General features: G+C 46.0%; 1 protein-coding gene across 2 annotated transcripts; it reads left to right on the top strand.

Moving 5' to 3' along the window:
- Positions 1–465: 465 nt before the first annotated feature.
- Positions 466–25,576, top strand: LOC115314071. 2 transcript variants are annotated; one of them, XM_029973067.2, is made up of 5 exons: positions 466–485; positions 15,977–16,045; positions 19,710–19,828; positions 19,920–20,030; positions 25,541–25,576. In XM_029973067.2, exons 2-5 carry the CDS (start codon positions 15,994–15,996, stop codon positions 25,574–25,576), a joined length of 318 nt encoding a protein of 105 aa, XP_029828927.2. In that variant the 5' UTR covers positions 466–485; positions 15,977–15,993. The 2 variants fall into 2 exon arrangements, with proteins under 2 accessions (XP_029828927.2, XP_040069569.1); XM_040213635.1 differs by lacking the exon at positions 466–485 and adding an exon at positions 5,146–5,183.
- Positions 25,577–26,000: the final 424 nt, after the last annotated feature.

A 26,000-nucleotide genomic window follows, 5' to 3' on the forward strand; every position in this document is an offset into this window, starting at 1 on the left:
TTTGTTGTCACTTTAACATGCACATTATGGAAGAGCACAACTCTTCGCGATTAACCTGTAGCAGAATCGCGTAGCAGTTCTGCTGCAGGTGTGAATGTACGACGAGGCAGAATACAGTATTTGTGCAGAAAACACCATCGCAGGCCCACCAGGATGAACAATAACATTATTACCCGCCACAAATTCGACGCGCCGGGAGGGTCATTCGCGAAGCCCGATCTGTTTGTAAATCCCGTTTTTCGACAGAACGCTTTTGTGACTGCACGAGCCCGTCAAAAGCCGACATTCCCAACGCGCTTGGTCCTTCTTTAAGTGCGATTACTGAATGCAAATGCGGCGCAGGAGGCACTCGGGAGCCACATGCCACTCCCGTTGATTATCTCTATTATCTTCTTCTTTGTCCCCGACGATACGTGAGGTAGCCAAGCGCTATCAAATTCCACCACAGCGGTGCCGAATCGACGATCGAACGCCGCCACAAGTAGGTAAGTTCCACTCACCTTTTACGTTCCGAACAAGCGTCCCACGGGCATCGATGTGGCGAGACGGGGCCCGCTAGCTTGCATGAATGCGCTGTGGACACTGTGGCCTTCACTTCACTGCCGACGCTCGTTCCCAAGCATTGAATATCACGACCAACTCCACTTAGCAATACCGCGGCACATAACACGCCAACGTATAAAACTAGAAAGACCGCTGGAACCGACGCGACCGCTCCGAAAAGCGCCCAACAAACACTTGGAGGAAGCCCGGGAAGCCTCTGGGAGGAACCAAAAGTAAAAACAAAACAAAAATATACGTACGCGCACAAAAAATAAAATTAACAAACAAACAAAACAAAAACTTACGTCACTTCCGGTTTGTGTTGTTTTGCTTGTTTTTGCTTTTTCTGTCAGCCAATAGGCGTTGCAACCTTACTGCGGCGAAACGCTCGTGTTTCGCCAACGTCCTGCGACATGGCGCAATTGCTTTTGGTGCATATCTGTCTCCGAGATATGTTTCTTTCCGCGGCATTTGTCTCGACGGTCCTTTCTAAGTGCGTCCCCGAGCATTCCGGTGCTTCGATAGCCGGCAATGCCCCGGTCGTCGCCGGGGGCGATGCGTGTTATTGAGGTCGGCTACACGGTTATGCGTGTATGACCGAACCAAAACACGTTTTTTACAACCTCGCATGATTTCTGAAAGAATTATCCGTTACTCATCGCGTAAATTTATGGTAATTTGTGTAAATAGCGTGTTTTTCACCCCAAATATTCGCCAAATACACGGGACTTGCTAACGGTGTAGGAAAGTTTCTTTCTACTGATGCCGTTTACTCACCTGACTAAAGATCTCACCTATAGCCCAGGAATTCTTAATCAACACTTACATTTTTCCAGGAGTTATCTGAGAGTAAAACAAGACAAAAAAGCACGCCTCGTTCCTGTCTCTTCTTTTAAAAAGTTAGACGTATCTAAATCGGATCTGAAAAAAGAAAAGCTTCTTTCTTTTTACTTCTTTTTTTTTTTTGCGCGAATACTGTTTAAGTGACAATAAAGATTTCATATTGGAATTTGATTTCATAGCGGCAACCTAATCTTTTATATATTTCTAAAAAGAGAAAACAGTTCTACAGAGAGATCGCGCAAGTGGACATAGGCCGTGAATGTTGGGATTGATAGCCCCTCAAAAAAATTATGTTTTATTTTCGAAACCCAAAAAGTCGGGGGAGTTATATTTTCGAGCTAAACGTAGTTCATTATTCAAAACAGATCCCTCCCGTGCATGTGTTTATTCAGCTCTCAAAAATGAAAATTTGATGTTCGGGAGACTAGATATTGCCCCGGCCGTGATACCTTGGAACAGATTGCGAAGTCCGCCTCCGGTAAACTTTAATGTGAATGATATTTACACCTGTATTTCAATTCACATTGTCCCATTGCAGCCAACGCTACTATCCGATGTGGCAATCAGCACCCTGAAGCGCATCACTATAACATCTCTAGTCTCTGCGTTTAAAAAAGAAGCTCAGTCTCACGGCGAATTTTTTATGCGTAATTGTTTTTGCCGGTAAAAGCGCAAAGACGACCATCGCCGCGACGATACACTTCTGGTGCTGCTTAATAGGCTTGGGCTTATCAGAGCGTTGAGCGTTGTTTGACATAATAAGGAACAGAGAATAACTTTAATGCCAGTGGACGCCTAGCTATAGGTGTCATGCTTTTGCTGATCGTCAACTTAAAAAAACGAATTAAATAAACGTTCTTGTTTGTGTCCGATAGTGTATTTTCTTTATTTAGTCTCATGTCACCCTCTTCCTACACGTAATGGTTACTTCACTCCTCCTTTAAATCTCCGAGTACCAATACAATTTTTTCTAAAATTTATTTTAGAAAGACATTTACGCCATAGAGTAATATTTTAATCCTGGCCACGCGTGTTTTAAGCACAGACATGACAGAATGACAAACAATGTACGCTCGCACGAGAACGAAAATGAAAAGAAAACAATGCCCTTGCCATGACCGTTCGGTGAATCTTGCCTCACGGCTGCAACAAAATGCGAAATACAATGCGGCGCTCCGTTTTTTGACGTGTTTGTCGACGTAATTCTTGACGTGTATCTTGACGTGCGAACGCCAGCAACAATGCGTTCTTCCAAGAATGGAATGCGCAATGTCATAGGAGCGACGGAGCGAATTCTGAAAACCTCAAACAAAGTACATGTAGTATTTATTTTGTAATTTCTACGCGATAGCTGTTGGACAGATCTTTTTTTGAAATTTTGATGATGATAATGATCGAGGGTTTTGTGGCGCAAAAACCAACTTAGGCCAAAGTGCGCAGCACTACGTAGTATAATATATTATTTCAGTATGTCCTGACCTGGCAGATATGTGTGGTAATAGATCCGGTGTAAATGGCCAGTGCTAGCAATAAAACTAAGTACACGATCAATTCAGACGAGAGGGTTGTTTTCCAGTAAAAGAATAGGGTAAACGAGTATACGAGATAAGAACGGCAGGAAAATAATACCGTCGTTTTTACTCAAGACCAGAGCAAGCCCCTAATTTCTGTAGGATGGACACAAATCGTCCGCAGTCTGCACAGCGTGCTGGTTGTTCCCACCAGAGGAGGCGTTGGTGGGCGATATGCGAAGAGCCTATGCGAAGACAACATATTAAGACCTTGTGGAACCATCTCCCGAATGTGGTACTCTCCCAGAATTTAGAAAAGGGCTTCGGGAAGTGAACATTACTATAAAATACTCTGTCCCATTTTCTCAGCCATCCTTTCGAAAATTGAAGGCCTCAAGACTCGTTTGATGTCCTGGTAAGCTATCGAGCAGCTAATAGACCGATTTCACCAGGCGTTCGGCGCAAGCGTGTCGCCGCCATACCTTTCGTTCACAGGAGGCAAACGGCAGTACACGAGAGTGCTCATGCTGTCTTGTGCTCCACACGCGGAGAGCTCCAGCGAAATTCTCCCACGTGCAGAAAGACTAAAGTTCCCTCGATGCATAGCGGCAGCGGTGGCGTAGATAAACTGGCTTGTGAGATAGGTCTATTGCTGAAGATTCCTGGAGGATAAGACGAGCCTTGTTGCCTAATATACTCACGTGGCTTGGAACCCAACAAAATGCAATGTGGCGTCCGTTCTCCAATGTTCTATTATTCTTGACACGCACAAGCGCTATGAGCGTATTTTTGGTGTCTTTCAGGGAGATAATTGCAGTATTATACTCTGCAAGACTACAAATATATTCTACCTTTTCTTTCTCTTCAGTCTAATGCAATCCTCTGCTAACGATACTGTATACAACTCTCCAGTAATGATACTGGCAATTAAATTAATGCGTTCACTATGGAACATTTTTGGGATAGTATGACGCGTCAATGGCAACACGGTGCTGTATTGGCGTTTGAAAAGGCGGAAAAAACTTGGATGTATTATGGAAAAATATATTGGACGATGAAGGTTAGCTAAAACCAATAGAAACTTTCTCGGAGTCCATGAAACATCCGGTAAATTATAGATGCTGAGCACCCCTAATATAAAACTGGAAATTATCAGCATGCTTCACCTTTAGTTTTTTCAAATTCTTGAACGATGACCATAGGAGTGTCAGTGTACTAACTACATTTCGTAAGATATCTGTCGCAACAGACTGATTTTCTCTTCCAGCGAACAAAACAGTGAACTGGCTGAAGTAGTGTCAATTCTTACAAATTTGGTGCCTTTACGCATAAGGTCAAGTGTTTCGATGAGGTTTTGGTTGATTTTACCCGATTTCAAGTTTTATCAATATCAGTTCGCTTTGTTTTGGGTTCCTCGTCGTTTGGTTTTTGCGTCCTTCCTTTTCTAGAGTTCCGGGTTTCGCCAGAAAAGTGTACGTTTTCAGTGATCCTTGAGACACCTTTCTCTTTAGTTGTTTTGGAGGCACTGCCGGTGTAAACTGTGTTGAGAAATGTTTATCTTTTTTGTGCGTTGTATAATAGAGGTCACTGCTTCTCAGTTCTGTTGTAAAGGTTGCTTTGCTGTACTGCTTTTGGCTCCAGATTCCACATTTCCGTCTCTCTCGCCTTCTCTCGTCTCTAGCGATTTGTGTAGGAGTTGATGCCTATATAACCCCTTTCGTTGTCAAATAAATTTCAGCTGTGTTGAAGTCCTTGTGTTTGTCCGTCCCATCTTGTCCCAGGCTCTGGGTTTCTGGTCAAATAATTAAATCATAAGCTTGTTTGAGCTCACACATCTTAAAGAGCGCATTATATGGCTCCGAGTTAGTACCCAACATTGGAATAGAGCTACTTCATGTGCGAAATTTAAACTGCTAGAAATATGCACTATAATTATTAGAGCTGAATTCTCCGTGGAAACGCTGAACGAGAACATTGGAAACATCTTTGACAGACCCCAAGGCAAGTTTTATACAGGAATGGTAAAACATCGGTAGTTGCCTGTGATGTTTGCATAGGCAATCCCAAGCCTCTTTAACCGTACGAAAAAATTACTTACAAAGGAAAGATATCAAATCCAAAATGTCTTCTTTGCCAGCTTTCTTCTCTAGGGATCTTGCGCTTTGCGCTTCTTAAAGTTAATCGTGGTGTTCACAGTTGTCTACCACCGGGAAGCTTTCCAGCCTCGATTTTTCTTCTTAGTGGTGGTTGAACAGCCTTCGTGCCACCAGGGCTCGCGTTTCTTTGGTAAGTTACCAGAAGTATGGGGGATAGACTGCACGGCGGCATTAATTATCTGGAGAGTATCACACGTCGTAGCCTCCTCAGGGGACATGATGGCAGATAGTGAAGCCCTGAATGTAGCAACTTGGCTAAAACGTTCCCAGACCGCTTTGTCTAGTTTCGAAGTATGCATACGTTTCTGAACTTAGGGGAGGTCAACAAATCTTTCTAAGATATCTGGGAAGTTGTCACACTCAAATGGATTATCTGGAACCTTCTAATAAAAACAAAGAAGCCATGATGGTGATGAAATGTAAATATTAATGCAGGTGAAAGAGCTGTGTGCAGCACTAAGACATTTCGGGGATTCGTTATTTAATGAAAAATTTCAAAAAAGTAGCGATCGCTCAATAACCCCTCTACGGGAATCAATTCGTGCATTGTCCCCACATGGTGTAATCAGCACTAGATTTACCTAATTTTAATAGTAGCTGTCAAAGTTGAGTTAAAATGTTCTGTATGTCATGCACGTGTTTGGGAATGTGTGCTGGGAGACGCAAAAAAAAAAAAAGAAAACCATATTGAGACGGTCAGTATGAATTTTTGTGTAGCCACAGCCTCGAAAGGAATGTCAAGAGGGACTCCGGTACACCCCAGTACAACCTGCACTACAATTACAACACCGCCAGGTGAACGTAAAGATGGGCGTCCCGTGCGGGGCCGCCCATCTATAATTGCTTGATAGTATAATTGCTTCGGTGTGACTCCTTTTCAGAGGGGGATTAGGTATTTTGGTTTGCTTGGGACTTCAGTGGCTCTGGTGCGCCACCCACCATTCCGCTCCACAAAGGAAGAGGTAACACCTCATAACAAAAAAGCCTTTACTAGCAATTCTACTCTACCAGCGCTTGCCCAAACACGATGCCCAAGTGTGGTTCTAAATAAGGAAATTCATACCCACCCAAGTTTGGTCCTGGCCCCAAAGGAAGGTACAAATTGAAAGAAGTGAATAGGAGGAAATTGAAAGACAACAAGGGATATCAGAAGAAAAGCGACTGACTGGATCATCCTGGTCGGGCCTTACCAGAACACCAGTCCGCAAGAAGCGGAGGCCAAGGTGGTGTACTGCGTTGCCGGTTGGGGGGGGGGGGGGGGGGGGGGGACGAATGGTTCAAAGCTTCCTTTTGCCCAGCACAACCATCATGAAGTCATTTTCCCTGTCATGGGCAGGCCACGCAGAGCCAGACAAGGGTGGGTGAACATACAGTCGCTGAATGTTCCCCGAGTACCGAAGCTCCCAAGCTTCACTTCTGGCGCTTGTCCTTGTCCTACCTGTGTCTTTCGTCGGCCTCTTTTAGTTCGCGCCTTTTAACATTTGATATTTGTTTCAGAACCGAGTCTCGACGCAGCCTTCGCGCTCCAACCCATCGCCAATTAGGCGCTGCCATGTGCGGTCGAAGCGTACAGCGTAGCCGTTCGTTCTCGTGCGATCTTTTCAATCGACTTTCCTCGAGTGTAGCGAGGCTTTATTTTCTGTCTTTTATTAAGTTATTTCCTTCAAGTCTTGCGCGTGTTGCTCCTTGCTGTCTCGTCTCGTCTCTCTCGTTCTCTCTCTTTATCTCTCCCCTTAAAACACATCGAAGTCAAATCTTAGGCTTAGCGCCTGACGCGTAGAATTTGAAACACAGCACCAGTGCAACCGCAGCGAGCAAACGAGCCGGCAATCTTCTTTGGCAGACTAGGTTAACGGCTACATGTTATAAAGCAGAAAAACCAGAGGAAATCAATGCACCTTCCGTTCGGTTCTAACTCATCGATGCTCAGAGTTCACACTCGTGCTTACCTGTGGTAACACGAAATGTTTACATACGCTTTTTGTTATTTTGGGCAAATCCTCATAATCCCCGACTGATAACTTCCCCCACGGGCTAAACCAGCTAGTCAGAGCTGGATTCTGCAGAATTGACTTCCTGTAAGCGGACTGAATGCAACTGGGTACTCTGGGAACATTCAGTGACTATAGGTGAACCCACGATGCTCGGGGTCCGTAGTGACGACACTCACCAAACACTCACTAAAAAAGGTGCCCCCTGCTGGTTATGATTTTATTTACTTTAATCACGTTGACAAGTTACTGAGAAATTGAACTGTACAAGTACATATCTACAATATTTTTTCTATATTTACATAATTTTGAAGTTGCAAAAAACAGACTATCTTTGACACTTGCGTTTGGAGACAACTTACGAAGTTCTCTTAAAGAGTAACTGCAAAAAGAAAAAATATTGTTTTCTTTAACAGCCTACTTGGCTGTTAGACTGGTGGCCGCTGAGAAAACCTGTTTTCTCTACTGATGTCTAACCCCTGGTTAGATCAGTTGGTAGAACGCTCCACTGGATGTGGAGAGGTCCCGGGTTCGAGACCCGGACCAGGCAGGCTTTTTTTGGACGCGCACCAGTCACCTAGCTGTGTTTAAAGATTTGTGTTTGTTCTTTGTCCCTCTTGTTCCCCTTCTCCTGGGATTATTTTCGTCATTCTTGTCTAGCTCGCTTGCACCTTTGCATTTAATTGCATTATAAGCACAAAGTAATGGTTCCCGATAAGCGGATTTGGTCCGTTCGTGACTCGAACTTCAATCCAAACGCATTCATTTATCTCAAGGTCAAAACACCGAAAGTACGATAATGATTTCCCTACAGCCGTAAGTACGCCTCCCCCGAGGGTGGAGAGGGACCTGTCGACTCCCGATCACGTCTAAAAACCTGGTAATCGGAACTAAAGTACTCAGAACTAGATATAGAACTGGGTAGCCAAGTTTCAGTGATACATAAAATGTCAAAATTCGAGGCCAAAACCGATGTAAAAAAGATATCAGACTTCTTCCGCAAACCACGCACATTCTCATACTAAATTCGTGTGCTATTCATTGTCTTATGGCGCGTTATCTCAAGTCTCGGAAGATGCAGAATCTACGAGCGGACCTCCAAAAGGCCCAAACAAGCACTCCTCGGGCCACACGCAAGCCTCGTTGATAAGACTAAAGTTATTAACGGTAGTGCCTATATGAAACGAAGCATGCATGTCATATTTGCTATGAAGCTTCTTCCAAGTGAAAGAGCCCAGCTCCAAATTGTAAGACACAAGTATATTGCACTGATTGCAAAGTAAATTTACCTATATCAGGACGATAGCTGTAATTTTATCAAAGCCATGCCGCTTCTATCGAACAATCTTTTAGGATCCAAGAATAGGCCTAATGCGTATACCTCGCTTACTTTATTCTTATATTTTACTTACTGTCGAACATACAATTTGCCAATTGTTAAGCAGGAATTTTCATAAACTTCGGCTCTCAAGGCTTCTAAGAATACAAAGAAAAACGACAAAAGAAACACATTGATCTATGACAGTTGTGAGAGGGCGAGCTCCGCCCACAGGAGAAGGATGCACTTCACTTTTCTCGATGAATGTGCACAATAAAAAGTGCAACAAAGCTTTGGAACATGCAGTTTTTGTGTGCTTGTTTCCGTCACCACTATATAAATCTTGTGAAAAACCTTAAGGCTCATAATCAGTCTAAAACATCTGGCACCTGCAGACCCCAGAGCTTCGAAGATAATATTTTATTGGTAAGTTACTGTGCACTCTATTTCGTTCAAATTTTATGAACTAACCTGGATAGGAAAATGCTTGATTTATCGTTATTTATGCAGAGAAGGTCGGTATACACAGAACGTGTTACAAAAAGTCATTGCAGGTTGTGTGTGTGTGTGTGTGTTTTTGTTTGGTAGCATGTGATTTTAATTTATGCTCTCTTATTATTTTTTTATATGATGATGGGCACGTACTGTGTTTCTTGGTTCTTCTCACAAAACAGTTCGAACGCTAACGCCGAACGCCGTAACGCCTGCGATCGGCGTTGGTATTTGTACAGTTAGTAAAGTACACCGCAGTAAAGACAAGCCGAGCTAGCTTTGCGTCTAGCCGCAAGCGGGTGCGACAGTGAAGTTTACGATATGTACATGGCACGGTGGTAGAATGTCGAGCTCACGATCGTAAGGTCGTGGTGCGATTCCTGCTAAAGCGCGTTTAAAATTTTGATATTTCTTTCAATTTACCACTTTTTTGTACAGTTTGTCCTTTGAGTAGGATCTTAAACACTTCGTAAATTTTTTCGTGGCTTTCCGTCACACTTTCCTTGAGGATACAAGCCATGGACATAAGAATAAGGCGGCGCGACATACCGGCTCAAGTCAGCCTAGAGAGAAAAATCCAAGTGAAGCCGAAATTAAAGGTTGCGGTCGGCGAACGCCCCCAAGGATTACCAAAACACAACCAAATGAGCTTTGGGCTCCAAATCAGCTCTCTTTTTTGCGTTATTCGTCCAACAGCACCTTTAGGTTTTGGCGGAGCCGTATATGTAGAGAGTTTGGTCAATGGGAGGGGCGGGCAGAGCCAGGGCGTGCGGCAGACTCGGAAAGAGGGCTTGGCATGCTCTTTTGACCAACCAGAAGCCGAAAAGAATCCCCTAGCGGTGGTAGCGAGAAACAGTGCGTAAGAGTGAAGTGCAGTAACTTTTCGAGGTTAAAAATAGGGTGCACGCGTTGTTTTGATCATGATCATGCAGAAAGATATAAGAAACGAATACGGCGCTCAACTCTGTTTTCCGCGGACAGAGTGCGACCGCTCAGACGGCAGATTCCGGGCCCTCGGCTCTTGGCGTACGGATTATGTAGATTGTTCCGCTAGTCGCACTCTTCCACCATCATTTTAAATGAGCGCGATTGAAACGTACGTGTACCATATTTTCAGTCACCAAGAGTTACTTTAATGCAGTTATCAGGTTTGTTTCTCGCGACCACCGCCAGGGTTTTATTTCTGGCTTCTGGTTGGTCACATTCGAATTTCTGAAGACGCCCTGGAACCCGCCCAGCCCGCTTTCGGCCAATGGCGCCTCCTGATTTGTCTCCTATACTTCCCAACGAATGGCCAAACTCGCTACATATACGGCTCTGGGTTTTGGTCCTCGTTGAAGGAGTGTTCCTTCATGCTAAACGTCTCCCCCGGCCAACGTTACTAGAACACTCAGTTGGGAAACTCGTCGTCGAAATCCGGGCCGCCGGCGTCCACCGAGACCGAGCTCAATAGTACAAGAGCGCCACTCTTTATCATTTATCTTTACTATGGTCACTTTAAGATTTTAGAAAGCATCTTTTGCGTAAAAACAAACGGAAATGACTCTTTTTGTATGAATTGTTTTAGAGTTCAGTTCAAAATGAAGGGCGCGTGATATTTTTTTAATCTTTAGTTCGCAAGGTTTTGCGGAACAATTAATATTGTTTTTATACAACCATGCCTCAGCGGTCCTTTCAGGTAGCGCGTCCCGACCTAAATGCATTTTAACTTCGGTAGAAATTTGCGGCGCGTCCGCTGGGGAGACAGGGTTGACACCCCTGTAACCTCTTCCACTGTATCTGTTTCGGCGTCAAAATGGCCGATTAAAGCCAAAATAGAAGTAACGTCCACTTCTTCGAGTGGCCGCTGCGGGAGAAATGGCACCAGTACCGAGCCATTAGCTCGGTTCTGGTGGACCGATTGGGGCCACTTTTTCAGAGCAGTCCCTATGGCAGTTTCCCAACTGAGTGGTTCTAGTAACGTACCCCCGGCTTAACCACTGGTGGCGTTATGTCGCCTACAGAAGCTTCGTACCTCCATAGCCCCAGCACATCCGCCAAGAGCTAACATTTATTTATATATATATATATATATATATATATATATATATATATATGATAACTGAATGCAATTAATAAACGTTACAGTGATTAACCTTAGTTTTTTATTAATGTGGTGTTAGTTTTGATATACAAAGTGTTCAGCGGTAAACAAAAACAAACATGCCAAACTTCGGGAGGAGTAGATTGCTTCCGGTTGACCATTGTTTTTGCATATTTTTGAGGACCCGCGACGAGTAGCGGGTACTTTTAAAAATTTCAATGCCGAGGAAACACTCGGCACGTTCACAATTTTACTTACACTGCATTTACACGGCTTCCTGATCCCCTTGATGAAAATAATTACCAATTACTCCTCAAAGAAATAACGAATCTCCCCAGGCATCGTGGGCGCATCTTATTCACCTATTCGAGTCGCCTGGCCCATAAACATGTAAACGACTTAGGACATAAAAGTCGTTCAACTACTTCGTGAACGGAAAGCCTCGTCAATGGGCCCCCAGCGATGAAGATACGCACGAAGCTACCCTACGGGCTTCGACGAGTCGGGTCTTGGCCCTAGCAAACAGTCTAACGAAAGTGTTTATTGCGCTTTCCTTAACGCGACGCGAGTTTCTGTAATGTAATATTTTCTAATGCTTTGACTTGCTTGCTTTAATATTTAAGTTTTATTTCCAAGTGTTTTGTGTTACCTTGCTTTCTACGTGCTCCAATGGCCAGGTTGCCACCTGTTGCTACACGGGGAGATAGTCGGTCGAGTTGCATCAGCCTCTCGTTTCTCACGTAGCGCCGTCTGTCGGTAGCATATCGAAGTGGTCGAGCACCGTCTGCTTAGCTGCGATCATCTAAGCTCGGCGACGCTGGTGGCGTCACTCTTTTCATAGAAATTATAAAACTTCACTTTTAATTCTTTTTTTTTCGCGCTGGTGCGCATCGGCCACTCAAAAGCAAGGTACTGGCATTATTAGAGCGTAGCTCTCAAATATTTACTCGCTAGCGATCCAAAAGCCCTCGAGCAATTATATATTGCGGTCGCATGACTGGTTCTTGTTGGACCAGTCATGCGCCCCTCTTTCGCCACGTCAACACGCTCCCGCCCATACCCACGCGGAGAGAGAGCCGTGGCATGTGACAAAAGGGAGGTTGCTGATTGGTCCGACGGTCACGTAGCTTCCACCGTAGTCTCAGCTTATTGGTGAACAGAGTGTAGGTCAGCCAATGAGTGTGTGCGGCCACCAGTGAGGGATCCCTGCTGTAGCGGGAAGATTCGATTATATTTTTAGAGCGCAGCTCTTAGGGGCCCGTTTCCTGCTTGAGCGGCGTCGGCGTCGCCGTCGGCGTAACCAAGGTCACCCCAAGGTCACGTGACTCCGCAAGGTCACGTGACCCCCCAAAGTCACTTCAAGGTCATGTGACCCCGAGGTCACGTGACCCCTCCCAAGGTCACCCCAAGGTCACGTGACCCCCAAATCACGTGACTCCCCTGGTCACGTGACCTCCCAGGTCACGTGACCCCCCGCGGTCACGCGACCCCAAGGTCTCTTGACCCCCAAGGTCACGTGATCCTCCCAAGGACACGCGACCCCCCAGGTCACGTGACCCCCCGAGATCACGTGGCCCCCCAGGTCACGTGACCCCCCAGGTCACGTGACGCCCCAGGTCTCGTGACCCCCAAGGTCCCTTGACTCCCAAGGTCACGTGATACTCCCAAGGTCACGTGACCCCCAAGGTCTCGTGACCCCCCCGAGATCACGTGGCCCCCCAGGTCACGTGGCCCCTTCTCCTAGGTCACGTGACCCCCCCCCTCCCCCCCTCCGAGGTCACGTGACCCCCTCCCCCCGAGGTCAGGTGACCCCCCGGAGCGTATTAAAGAATGAGGGGAGGAGGAGGAGAAGGAGGAAGAGGAGGGGTCTACCCTCCTCTCAGTGCCCCTCCCTCCTCCTCCTCAAGAGCTGCGCTCCAATTGGGCGTTACAGGGAGTTGTAAACGGCTTTCACTTTAAGAGCGCAGCTCTTAGGGGCCCGTTTCCGGCTTAAGCGGCGTCGGCGTCGCCGTCGGCGTAACCGCGAGGTCAAGTGACCCCCCCGAGGTCACGTGACCCACCCAGGTCACGTGACACCCCTAGGTCACGTGACCCCCTTAGGTCACGTGACCCCCAGAAGGGACGTGACCCCCTGAGGTCACGTGACCCCCAGAAGTCACGTGACTTCTGGGGGTCACGTGACCCACCCAGGTCACGTGACACCCCTAGGTCACGTGACCCCCCGAGGTCACATGACCCCCCGAGGTCACATGACCCCCTGATGTCACGTGACCCCCCCCCTAAGGTCATGTGACCCCCGAGGTCACGTGACACCCAAAGGTCACGTGACCCCCTGAAGCCACGTGACCCCCTTGAGGTCACGTGACCTCAAGGAGTCCCCTATCCCTCAGTACGCTTCCATCTTCCTCCTCAAGAGCTGGGCTCTAACCGGCGTTGCAGGGAATTGTAAACGGCTTTCATTTTTTATTCAACCGTAATCTTTTTGCATCGCGATTTTGCGTCTAATGATTTACGTTTTACGTCATCCCCCAAAAGTATGTTCTATCCCAAAAATTGTGTTACACTCCCAAAATTGCGTTCTAAGTTAACAATACGTTAATCGGGTTTCATCACACAATGAAAGTATTAAAAAATAGCGTCGTCGACATTGAGCATGTGCCGAACGCTACGTGCGATTTGGACGTTACGTGTGCTATCTTAGAGTATTCTATTTTTCAGTTATTGCGTGCGAGCTCAGAGTCTTTGCGCTCCTCCAAGAAGGATTCATGATGAAGTTGGCTAAAGACAAGAAAAGCACAGTTAAAAAATGGCCGCTCTGTCCCGACCGCGACTGCGGCCGCTTTGGCGGCGTCGACAGCGCGACATAGGCGGCATCCTCGTGGCTGCGCTTTAATGCAGGCGGACATTGCACTATAGGCGAGGTGCACGTCATAGACGGTTCGCAAGACTCAGCAAAGTGAGCAACGATCGCCGGCAAGTTGCTGCTTTCGAAGCGAGAACGTTTCTCGGCGAAGGCGGCGAAAGTCCATACACGAGACATCTCTTTCCGAGGCAACGCAAGCGGACACGATCGGTCGACCGCTCCCGTCGCATCCTTATATTTAAACAAATCTAATACGTTACTCTGAACCAAAAAGCTTGGATTTTTTTAAATAAAATGATTTAGTGTATCTTGGTGGCGTTGCGACCCTGAGACACTTGGGCTTTTGTTTCGCGGCGGAGAAACTGTATTCTAAAACACTCTTGCGAAGCGTGTGCTAACCCAAGCGCTAAAGTTAGCTTTACTCTGCGCTAAAAGTGCGCTCCTTATTCTAAAACTTTCTATTAAACAGTAGTTCCGGACTAAATACTATATTTTAAGAAAAGTGAAGGATAGAGAAAAAGGCAAGGGGAAGGGAGGAGAGGAATGAGGAGAGGGAATTGGTGTGTCACGTGATGTATATTTTGCCACTAAATTTAGCAAAAAAACTAAATTTTTCTATGGATTACGTGACATGAGCTCCATTACATCGATTTCCCTCCTAAATCAAAGAGGAAACTGGGTTGGTTTTTAGGTCACGTGACGTCCATTTGTTCGAATTTTTTAGCGGAGAAACTCAACTTAATTTCCGCGCTAAATTTAGCGAGGAAACTAATTGACATATGGGTGACGTGACGTCGAATTCTCCACTTGGAGTATCTTTCACGTTAAGTCACGTGACGTGAATGTTTCCGCTAATTTTAACTACAAATGCACCGATGGACAAACTTTTGGGACTGTGGGGGTTCCGTTAAGAAGTGTTTCGCGCCCTATTCAAATAATATGAAATAAATATAGTGGGTTGACGCGAAGCCTAGCTCTATTGGTCTCTACATATTGTCTCCCTCCGATAAGAACAAGCAAGAACGTTGTCTGCACCCTCGCCGGGGGAGAAGAAGTGGTGTCAGGGTCTGGTGTTCGAACGCTGAACCCCGCCGTCGTCTGCTACTCGTAGAAATTGCCGCCTTACCTTGTTTAGAGCTTTCGGAAATCCAACAGTTCTTTTGCGAACAAAAACATAGCTTTGAAGGAAGGGGACAAGGAATACCTCGAAGGGTGCGCTATTATTATTCTTTTTTTTTTTTTTTCGTTTGACAACAACCAGACGTGTTCCAAGCACTGGCATCACAAGGGGGGGGGGGGGGGGGGAGAGAGACTGTCCCGGTTGCAGCACTCAGGGAGGTGTCGCGGCGGGCATCGAGCGCGGGGGAAGGGGGGGGGGGGGGGGGGGGAGGGGTCGCGGTGGGCTACCGCCTCGGGTGCCGCGGACCCTAGTGACGGCACTGTTTCTAAGTTCCAATGAATGAAGAAATCACGGCCCATGCATCGTCCACTTCGCTCCGCAAAACTGCTGCGAGTGCGGAGTTCCTTTGCAAACGGGATTACTCACTCGCAACGCGTTTTTTTCTCCTGTATTTTACTTACACATTGCATAAGACAGTTTCGGCAAAAGCTTCGAACTTGGTGTTGGCGCACCTTGAAACAACGTACTGAGTGCCGCTATCAACAGCTATGAGAAACAAAAATGAGTTGATTTTAATGCGTGCCCGGTTCTGGCATTAACGAGAAAGTTTATTTCGGCCGTAAAGATTTCATTAAAAGTTGAAGTAATTTAAACTGAAATGCTTTCCGGAATGAACCAATATAATTATGCACACATTTGACTGAAGCCAAGTGGAGAGGGCAATATTTTTTTTCTGGATCACGTTTACGCGCCTCTCTATTTTGGGCCAAGAAGACAGAGGAACGAAAAGCGCGAAGACACCTTCGATGTTACCATAAACTGTTCAACGTGAAGCGATTGTACTAGAAACACTGATGCAACAGCCTACCCAATGGTGCTAACTTCGCGATTTGTTACACAGGTTCACGCATAGACACGCACACACACCCACACAAAACAATACCACCTGTACCAATGATACCAATACTTTAAATAGAAATGGTAAATTAATGACGCAATATTTGTTTTTCTATATATTTCCTTACTGACTGTTGATATCGTTTTTTTCCTCTCTAGAACGAGATACAGAGGACATGGCTCGACTCGCTTGCGTATTTCTGGTCTTTGTGCTGGCCTATCAGTGTGGTAAATACTCGATTTTTCCTCCTTTGTTTGGGTGTTCTTGGAAACATGTCAGCGTAGACGAAATTTATCTCGATTTTCACTTCGCACATTCATTCCTTAAACACAAGTACGCGACTCTTCGCTTTTAGGGAGAAATACACTTCGTGTCCCTGTTTAAAAAAAAAATATTTATAGAAATGTGTTCTTATGTTACGAAACGTTGCGTGAAAAATCGTCAAATTATGCATGATGGTATTGGCTCCTCGTGTGCAGTGTTACGCTTAGCCGGGAGGGACGCGACAGTTGAATCTCCTGCCCATAGTCTGAACAGGAACGGCAACACAATGAGTACGTCGGAGGGAAGAGAACGACGTTTGGCTGAGGATATATAAGGAATCCTTCATAGAGGACAAGCAGTGCTACTGCATTTCGACGTAGTCTAAAGGCCTGTCCAAACGGGACATATCAAATGGCATAAAGCAACACTTCACCGTCATATCAAATGAAAGTTACTGTTCGGCTGTCCGTTTTATAGTGCAGCTCTTAGGCACCCGTTTCCTGCTTGAGCGGCGTCGTCGGCGTTGGTGTGGGTGTAACCGCGCGTTGCATTATAGGACGTTTCCAATAATCACGTCACACGTGACGTCACGTGTAACGTCACGACGGCTACCCTCATGAGGTTTGCAAGGGTTACCCTCACGAGGGTTACGAGGCTTACCACTGATCTCTATGTCTATATGCTGGATCGCGCTTGACCAGCTCCGCCTCTAGACGGTAATACGGCTTAGGTCGGCCATCTTTTTATAGAGTTATATTATCTCTAGCCATCATAGTAATATGGCGGACAACGCAATGGCGGCTGCGGCAGCAGGCTGCCACAAAATAGCCGTGGATCTAGTACACTGTACCGTGGGGGATATTTCGTGCGTGATTGAAGTTGTTCGACGAAGTAGATTCTTGAAACACGGCGTGAACGGTAGCCTCATCTTTGAGGACCAGGCAAAAGTTCTACGAAAGCGCAGCACCGGGGGAAAGCAGCGCAGCTCGCATCGAAAGCAGACTCCGTACCGGCGTCTGCTTTCGATGCTTCTTTCGATGCGACTTTCGATGCGTGCTGTGCTGCTTTTCCTCGTTGCCGCGATTCTGTAAAACTTTCACCGGGTCCTCGAAAATCGGGCTACCGTTGATGCCGGGTTTCAAAAATATGTTTTCTCAAACAATTTTAATCAAGCACGAAATATCCCCCACGCTATTCTGATATCAGCCTGCCACCACAACTGTCACAACGCTGTATGCCATGGATGAATGATAGTGGCTGCAGCAGCTGTACCTTGGCTAGAGGTAATATAACTTTACCAAAAAGTTGGCCGCCAGTGGCCGCATTCGAGGAGCGGGTGAACGCGATCCAGCAATTCTTATAGAGATCAGCGAGGCTTAACCTCACTAGGGTCACAAGGGTAACGAGGGTTACCCTTACGAGGGTTACGAGGATTACCCTCACGAGGGTCACGAGGGTTACCCTCACGAAAGTCACGTGGGTTACCTTCACGAGGATCACGAGGGTCACCATCGTGACCCTCGTGAGGGTCGCGAAGGTGACGCCAAGACGTTACCATCACGTGTGACGTCACGTGTGACATCATTATAGGAAACGCGTAATGTATGACATCACTTGACGTTACGTGTGACGTCGCATTACGTTACGTGTGATGTTATGCCCAACATTAATATTGCCGCTAAATTCAGCGGGGAAATGTTTTCGCTAATCCTGGCGGAAAATATTTCCGCTAAATTTACCCTTGTGACGTCACGTATGATAACACTTGTGACGTCGCACGCGACCAGGTGCTTGGCGACCTGTGTCCTGCCGAGGAGACTCCCTCTTTTTATTATGTTTCTGTCGTCGCCATAATAGCGTCGGTTGACTGAAAAGTGTCCCACTGTTTACGTTCAGGAGAGTCCCGCGTCGCGAATGTGAGAAACACTTTGTGCGGCTGACGTATCTGTCCGACACCAAACAAGAAGTTCCCACGTAATTTGGGATCGCATGTTTACCTCAGACGCACCAGCCGACGCTGCCGACACTGGCTGGACGTATGGGTATGGAATGTTGCCCACCAGGGATAGGTAGTAACATTGGGGAGTTACCGGGACAGACATCTTCCCCCACTGTACTTGCCCAGAGGAAAATGAGCATGTTTTCACCACTTGTGTAGTTCCGTGTACGTTCTTCACCCTTGTGTCTGGACTGTTTGGGATGTGCACCCATTTCCAAAGGCGTATACAATCGTTTTGAGAAACTGGTTGTGATACTAGTACGCTGAGTCCTGTGGAAGTAAAGATGTAGGGCCAAGATTCGGCGTCGCCGTTTTAGGCAAATGTTCCCAATGCTTCCCACGTTGCGCGAGTAGATAGTGGACTACTGTTAAAGTGAACTGTAGACGCTTAGAGAGCAGGAATTCCTTTAACGATGGCAATATAGGTTTTTCATAGTGAGTAGAGCAGGGTCATACTGCACCCCACAGCCGATTTTAGATAAGCATAATGTAGGGTCTCTCAGTGTGGCCTGCGCGCACTCAATTTGTAACTTTGTAAATAAACTTTTCTTACAGTAATCAAAAGGAAGATTGAGTGCGTTCTGAATGTCGCCGCGACGACACAGTCACGTGCGTTTCCCTTTCAGTTACGAAGAGTCACGAATTTTACTCTGGCGTGCCTAATTAAAATACTTGAATACATCCTTAGCTGGAAATTGTGAGTGGAGGGTGTTTGTTAAGCTCATTATCTCCACTAGGAGAATATTTGTGGTTTGTGGTTGGTCACAAAAGCTGTCAATCATCACGCCCAAGGTCACTGAAACAATTTCAGCCAAAGGCGTGCCCTTATTTTCGCCCCATTCTCACCACATAATGACCAAGCTCTACATAAACGGCTCTGGTTTCGGATTGCGTTAAAAAATATATATTCAGACTGCCGGCGAAGACCGTGGTCTACTGAAATGAACGTAACCTCTTTGTAATGCACCTTTGATTTTAAAATAAATGGGACCAATGATCCGAAAGCTTCAAGTAACAAAAATAAAACATGGTTGCATAACGACGGCAAACTGGTGTCGACGGATGTCGTCTGCATGTCGTCTGCTTTCTTTAGCTGGTCGGCTGCATCTTACACGCTGCTTTCGACGCATCCACCAATTCGTGCGCCAAACGCACCCCGCCACTCGACTCAGTCGTTTGCGTCGCCGTCCACCGTTGACCCTGGCAAGTTTTTTGGCTCTATCCTTTACAGAAAGGGATATACGCCCTGTAGTTTTACGAGGTCAAATCCACCTGTGAAATAGGCCTTTGATGAAAGGTCTAAATTGCTACGCGCAGTCGCCGATTTTTACGGCTGTCTTTAGAACGAGGATAGAGTGAGTAGGTAGGTGAGCTGGTTGATGTTACACATTTTTTAAAAAAAAACCGGAGACAACGGACGAACAAGTGGATAGCACACAAGATGTCTCGGCGTTTCAACACCCTATATTTCCTACCGTCGTCAAATACCCATGCAGATTGAAAATGTGCTTAGTATACCGCTCTATTCAGCCGATAATGTTCTTACTCACTGATTCTGATTGGCTACCGCGGTTTTGAGGCGTAATTCTTATTAATTGCACATGACAACACTACCATTGTGTTTCCAGCTGACGTGGTAAACGGTGATGTTAAAGAGGAAGACCTTCCAAGCTTCGTGGGGAATAAAGGAGAATTCCTTGGAAGATTGAAGCGGCTATGTAAAAAGTCTTATAACACGTGGGATATTGTGAGTATAAAAAACGCCAATTTAATAAACACTAATAAATCGATTTCATATATTGTGTCCTTTATGAGCTGTAGAACATTTTTCGTTGTAGTTTGCAGTGGACTTATCTGACTGCCGCGTTTCCTGCTCGATGATGGAATTTGGTGGAGTTTATTCTCAACTACATCTAATAAACAGAGAACCATGCAGCAATGATGGCGGGGTAAGTTAAAAAACCAAACCCTATTTATTTAATGCCCTACCATTAAATTCGGAATTTCAATCACGGCCCTGAAACTTTGCGATTCCATCTGGCCACCCTGAAGCGAAGTTCGTGTTAATGTCTCTATCGTATGCCACGGAAAGTGTAATTTTAATTGAAACGAAAATAAACTCGGCGTCTTCATATCTTAGCTGAGACACGCAACATCACTTATGTCAAGTACTGCACGAAGCATGCCCCTCTTGCAATGGCGCATTTGTCGCTGCATGCAAATGCCTAAATTCCTACTAGAAGCGTATATGCTTGATTTACCTTGAACCTTTGGGTGAAGTCGGTATCCGCAGAACTTGTTGGATTTGCTCGCTTCCTCACTGTTCTGCGGCTTTTTCGTAACCCTTCCTCTGACATCAAATCACGCCAGACTGTCATGTGATATTGTCACGCGGTTACTCACACTTTTCCAACCCTTGTCGTGCTTCCCTGCGGGATCATTCAGTGCATTTCTATTGTAAATTGCCCTATGCGGTCTGTCCATTGCAATAATAACAAACAACGGCTCAAATAGCGCGTGGCAAAGTCGCCAGGCGGGAAGCCACACGCTGAGGAAGACGGAACTGAGCTCCAATGTTCTTTCTTCCCAGCGCGTGAGCCACGAGAAGCCTTTCTTCACGTAGCACCTTTTATGAGTCTATATTGTTGTGGCGACATCAATAAACAAGAAAAAAAGTTGTAGCGACATGACGGATTCGCTTTCAGAAGTCTCTCCCTCGGCGGAAGGGTAGAGTGCATATGGTTTGAAATGTTCGTGTTTTAGGTTCGATTCTCGTCAGGGGATGTTCGGGATAGCTTTGTTTCGTATCAACATTTATTGCATCGTTGTTTTAAATTCAGAAGATCTTAATTCAAAAGAAAAAGAGTTGTTTTAATTTCAGGAGAAAAATAATTTTTCCTGAATTTCCTCCCACATTTTTTTGTGGCGGTTTCAATAACTTTAATTCACGCTTTCTACGGAGATCAAAGCCCTTAAACGAACTTCCTTTAGACGTTTTAAAGCATATGCCTAAAAGAGCAATTACTCTCCTGCTGGGTCTGTCAAGCGTTTAGAGTTATAGTTCGTCTTGCAGAGGTTATACCAACATGAATTGCTTATATTCACATCTGTCGGATGTTAGCGAGTGTACCCCCCATGGCATGTTTAAACTTCAACTATAGGTATTTTCGTCAAAACACGATAAAGAGACAAATTATTGACTGCATGGGCCAATCGGAACGCCGGTGGGAAGTACGTAAAAATGCAACGCCCGAGAGCCCTTTTTGCCGTCACATGCCTTTCGACCCTTTACCAAAATAGCTCACGGAGTCATAGCATACGTAAATTTTCAAGTAATGTCGAAAGTTACTATAGAAGTAGAACCAAGGCATGCGATAGAAAGACTGAAAAGTGGGCACGCACATCAGTTATTCAGCCCCACGTTGCGGTTCAAAACATTTTTTTTTTCAAAATTGCTAGATAAAAACACGTTGTTTTTGTTGTTGTTGTTGTTGTTTGTTTCTTCTTGTGTAAAACTGGTCAAAATATTAGATGCTAGAAAAATCAGCCATCCGCGTTAAGTCGTTTTTTTTTTAAAACTATTTTTGTTCACGCTGCGCCCTTGAAAAGCTCGGCGGAAGATTCTGCACGCACCTCACCTCGCCACCCCACTGTGTCCTTCGCATGATTAAGTTCGTCTGCTATGGTCAGCGTCACCATGGCAACGAAGTGTCAGCTGAGTGAATTCACACATTAACATACAGTCTGAAGCCAGACACAGCTGACATCATAATCCTGAAGTTAACCTGCTGAAGTTAACCTGGCAACGCTAGTTGAATTCGGACGCGTCGGTGCGGCGGTCGACGCTGGGAGCGGGAAGGGGTCGACTGGATAACCCCTGACGGTTTCGACGAGGCTTGGCGGAAGCTCTAACCTGAGATTAGGTACTTTTAGAAGACTGAATTCTATACTCCGTTCGCAATTAAGCTGAGACTGTAGCCAAAAGTACAAGTGAGAGATAGCCCGCGCTCCTTACTTTGATACATGCATTTATAGCGCGAGCGCTCCTTCTCCGGAAGAAGGCTTCAAAATAGCGACCTCGAGCTCTCGTGGTTGTGGCATTGCCTGACGTCTCAGCTTAGGGGTGTACGGAGTATAGACCTTTCCAGCGGCAGTCTCGAACGAAGCGATTTACAGCGCGCGTCCCTGGTTTTGAGAGTGTACGTCAGTGTTGCCCGACTGCGCTGAGCTGTGGAGTTTCTCGTCAGTAGGCTCTGGCAGCCTGCGTAGGCGCAATTCCGGACGCTGGTGGAGTCTAAATTGCCGCGTTTTCTTTTTTATTTTGTGTTCTGTGGCGAACATAATTTATAGAGGTATTTAAGAAAGCAGTGCTCTGTTTTTGGGAACAAAAACAAAGAAATGAAAGCTGTTTTGGCTAGCCCGTACGCGACGGAACAAATGCAACTGGAATGTTTGTTTCATTTTATGTTCATCATTTTACGGCACCGTACACTCAGCCGTGTCAATCTATATAGGTCAAAATATTTGACCAGACATGATATCGGAACTGCATCGATATTCCCCGTCCACAACATGAAATTCAATGAGTCTCATCAATAGAACAATATATATTGTACGTACCCCATGGTGCCGCGTTATCCGAACAGGATTTGAGAATGGTCTCAAATAACACAGCATATTCAATATACAGTGTCGACGATAATCACTTCACGACGATCGGACGGAATCCGGCGTGTTTCGGGGCACATGTAGAAGAGAGCAGTTTTTTTGCACAGCTTCAAAGCAAATGAACGAACCCACACCCCGGACCCGACCCTATCAGCTATTTTTCGCGCAAACCCGGAACACAGCCGAGAAGGATTTTTGGAGATTATCTCAACGGAAATAATCCTCCAAGAACGTCGAACTGCCCGCGTCGCGGGCTGCTTGACGTTCGCTCTCTTCGTTCGTTTCCTGCGAAGGCCGAGCAGGCTACGAGCCCTGGTATTCTCTGGTTCTCACAGTGGAAGATAACATACAAAGGGTAAGCATCCTAAACAGGCGAATAAAGTAAAAACTTCCAAGAAAAGCCGGCGAACTCCAAATGCAAAATGCAGGTGGGGAGTCACGCTGACCGGGTTTCCACAGCTCAGGCGGGTGACAGAAATTTCTGGCTGATAGGGGTCGCTCGATTCGCAAAATGGCGGCGGCCAGAGCGCTCTTTTTGCAAAGGTCTATAGAGGCACTACACTCTTATAGAGCCGTATATGTAGAGAGTTTGGTCATTCGTTGGGAAGTATAGGAGACAAATGAGGAGGCGCCATTGGCTGAAAGCGGGCTGGGCGGGTTCCAGGGCGTCTTCAGAAATTCGAATGTGACCAACCAGAACCCGGAAATAATACCCTGGTGGTGGTCGCAAAAAACAAACTTGATAACTGCATTAGAGTAACTCTCGATGACTGAAAATATGGTGCACGTGATGTTTCAATCACGCTCGTCCAAAATGATGGTGGAAGAGTGCGACTAGCGGAACGATCGACATAATCCGTACGCCAAGCGCCGAGGGGCGGGAATCTGCCGTCCGAGCGGTCACACTCTGTCCGAGCAAAACAGACTTGAGTGGCGCATTCGTTTCTTACATCTCTCTGCATGATCATGATCAAAACAAAACGTGCACCCTGTTTTCAACCATAAAGAGTTACTACACTTCACTCTTACGCGCTTATCAAGACCATTTACGAACATTGACCTTTGATCAGAACTGTTTCTTGCTACCACCGCTAGGGGATTCTTTTCGGCTTCTGGTTGGTCAAAAGAGCATGCCAAGCCCTCTTTCCGAATCTGGTGCACGCCCTGGCTCTGCCCGCGCCTCCCATTGACCAAACTCTCTACATATACGGCTCTGCACTCTTATTGCGGGAGCTCACGCCTTTACTTCGAAGCATCCCGCCTTTCCACAGCGTTCGATCTACTAAAACTCTATTTTACGGACTTCTATATTTCGTTCACCCTTAAGTTGACATTAGAAGGTCCGCCTGCAGCGTGAGCTTTACTCCCTTGCTAACGCAAGTTTGAACGCGCAGGCCCGGGCAACCAAAGAACTGCGAAAGCGAGCGAGCTACTGCTGAAGGCGGAGCTTCTTGTCTCAGCTTAAGGGTGAAAAAATTATAGTTTATCGAGCGCTAGAGCTCCACTGGACCCGCTCTCGACTGCGTAACATCTGCTAAATCTCTCTAAGTAGAACGTACACGCGGAAAGCGCGCCCAGCGGGCGCGGGCTTAATCCATGCTATGAAGTGACGGTGACGAGCTTCTTCTAGCAAAGCGGAGCTCTAGAATACGGTCTCCTAAAGGCTCTGTTATACTCCGACGTTGAGCGTAGCAAACACTGGGTAGCGCAGAGCACACAGCTACTGATTGGTCACAGATATCGAGTTCCAGCTCGCCGGCCAATCAAAGATCACGTTCTGCGCTACGATGCGTTCGCTGCACTTAACGTAGGAGAATGACAGAGCCTGAAATTCCATAATTTTAAATTTTTTTTTTTTTGCGGAGTGGAGCGAAACGAAACGTGTGGTGAACGTGCGTAAGGTGGTCTGCTTGGAGGTCTAGTTTGAGACCCCAGGCTTTGCTTGAGCATCTGTTTACAGGGCAACGGTGAGACTTCATAGTATCGTTATACCAGGAATACAGCCGAATAGGTATTTTAATTGAGACATACAAAATAGAGGTGGGCGCATGGTACCGCGATGCAGAAATACAAATATAAAACGTAGTGGAAAAATACTCTCGCAATATATACGTATCAGGAAACTGTCCAACCCTAAATTGACGAGTTGCTAGTCCGCAAAAATTAGGAAACGACGGCATATGCTACGGATTTGGTGACATGACGCAGATCTTCACTTCGCCCGCAATGAAATAAATTTAGCATTAAAAAGCTGCATGCGCATCATGGGTAAGCAATTAACCTATGGGCGACTGCTCGAATTAGCACATCACAGCTTCTTTTATAAACATTGTATGCTGAGAACGGTTCAAGCCATAACACGATAATTGCCAAAAAGGAATTAGGATTTTCTGGAAGAACGACGGTAGGTTCGACTGATAGGAAGACTTGGCCAATGGTAATAGTAGGAGAAAATTAAACTTAAGAAATTCAGCGGATATTTCGGCAGGAAAAGAATTTGGACCACGCAATTGGCGTAAAGGTAACGATGCCCGCGGTGTCAAAGTATGCCAAAAAGCATCAATATTATATTAAAGGCGTGCTTGTTCTGCATCGAATAATTCAGCAAAAATTGAACATGAAATGCAAAGATCGAACCCCCCTGAGAGGATATAAATTATACACAAACAAAAAAAGTAAGAAGCTAACCATTATCTTTGACTACCCTTCTAAGAATTAAAGCCTGTCATTGTGAATATGGATGTCAATAAATAAGTTGTGCAAGATAAATCGATGCAATTTTTTTTTTCAGATATGCGTCCAAGGAATATGCGCCTACACGTCATGAAACGGTCAACTATCCAGGCCGATGCCAAAGGCTTCAATGAAAAGCTGGGTTTTTAGTAATATGATTTAAAAAAAAGAGAGAACTGTAGTCAATAAAGATGTTGTGACAATTTCTTACAAAACGTGGTTATACTTATCATGCCATGCACCCTTTTTAATGCGATAGAATTCTTTAGCTACGTCATCCGGTGTTTGCGATACGTTCTTTGATCTTGAAAGCGCCGTGCCTATAAGCGGCGCGCGTATGCGCCTCCCATATGCGGAGGCGCCTCGTGGCGGCGCAGCTCCTCCGCATAGGCAGCACATCCGTATTCGCAGGCGCTGCGCGTCGTTCTACAGGTCATCCTCGAGGTCGTCCTCGAGGTCGTCCTTGAGATCGGCCCAGAGGTCATCCTAGAGGTCGTTCCAGACGTCGTATTTGAGAT

Source organism: Ixodes scapularis, unplaced genomic scaffold (genome assembly GCF_016920785.2).
Source record: "Ixodes scapularis isolate PalLabHiFi unplaced genomic scaffold, ASM1692078v2 ptg001164l_1__unscaffolded, whole genome shotgun sequence".
NCBI lineage: Eukaryota > Metazoa > Arthropoda > Arachnida > Ixodida > Ixodidae > Ixodes > Ixodes scapularis.

What these genes read in the sequence shown, in the direction of transcription:
- LOC115314071 (XM_029973067.2), top strand. Translation starts at nt 15,994, where the DNA reads ATGGCTCGACTCGCTTGCGTATTTCTGGTCTTTGTGCTGGCCTATCAG. An exon ending in TGTGCTGGCCTATCAGTGTG is followed by an intron (nt 16,046 to 19,709) that starts GTAAATACTCGA and finishes TTGTGTTTCCAG; the next exon opens with CTGACGTGGTAAACGGTGAT. An exon ending in CTTATAACACGTGGGATATT is followed by an intron (nt 19,829 to 19,919) that starts GTGAGTATAAAA and finishes TTTTCGTTGTAG; the next exon opens with TTTGCAGTGGACTTATCTGA.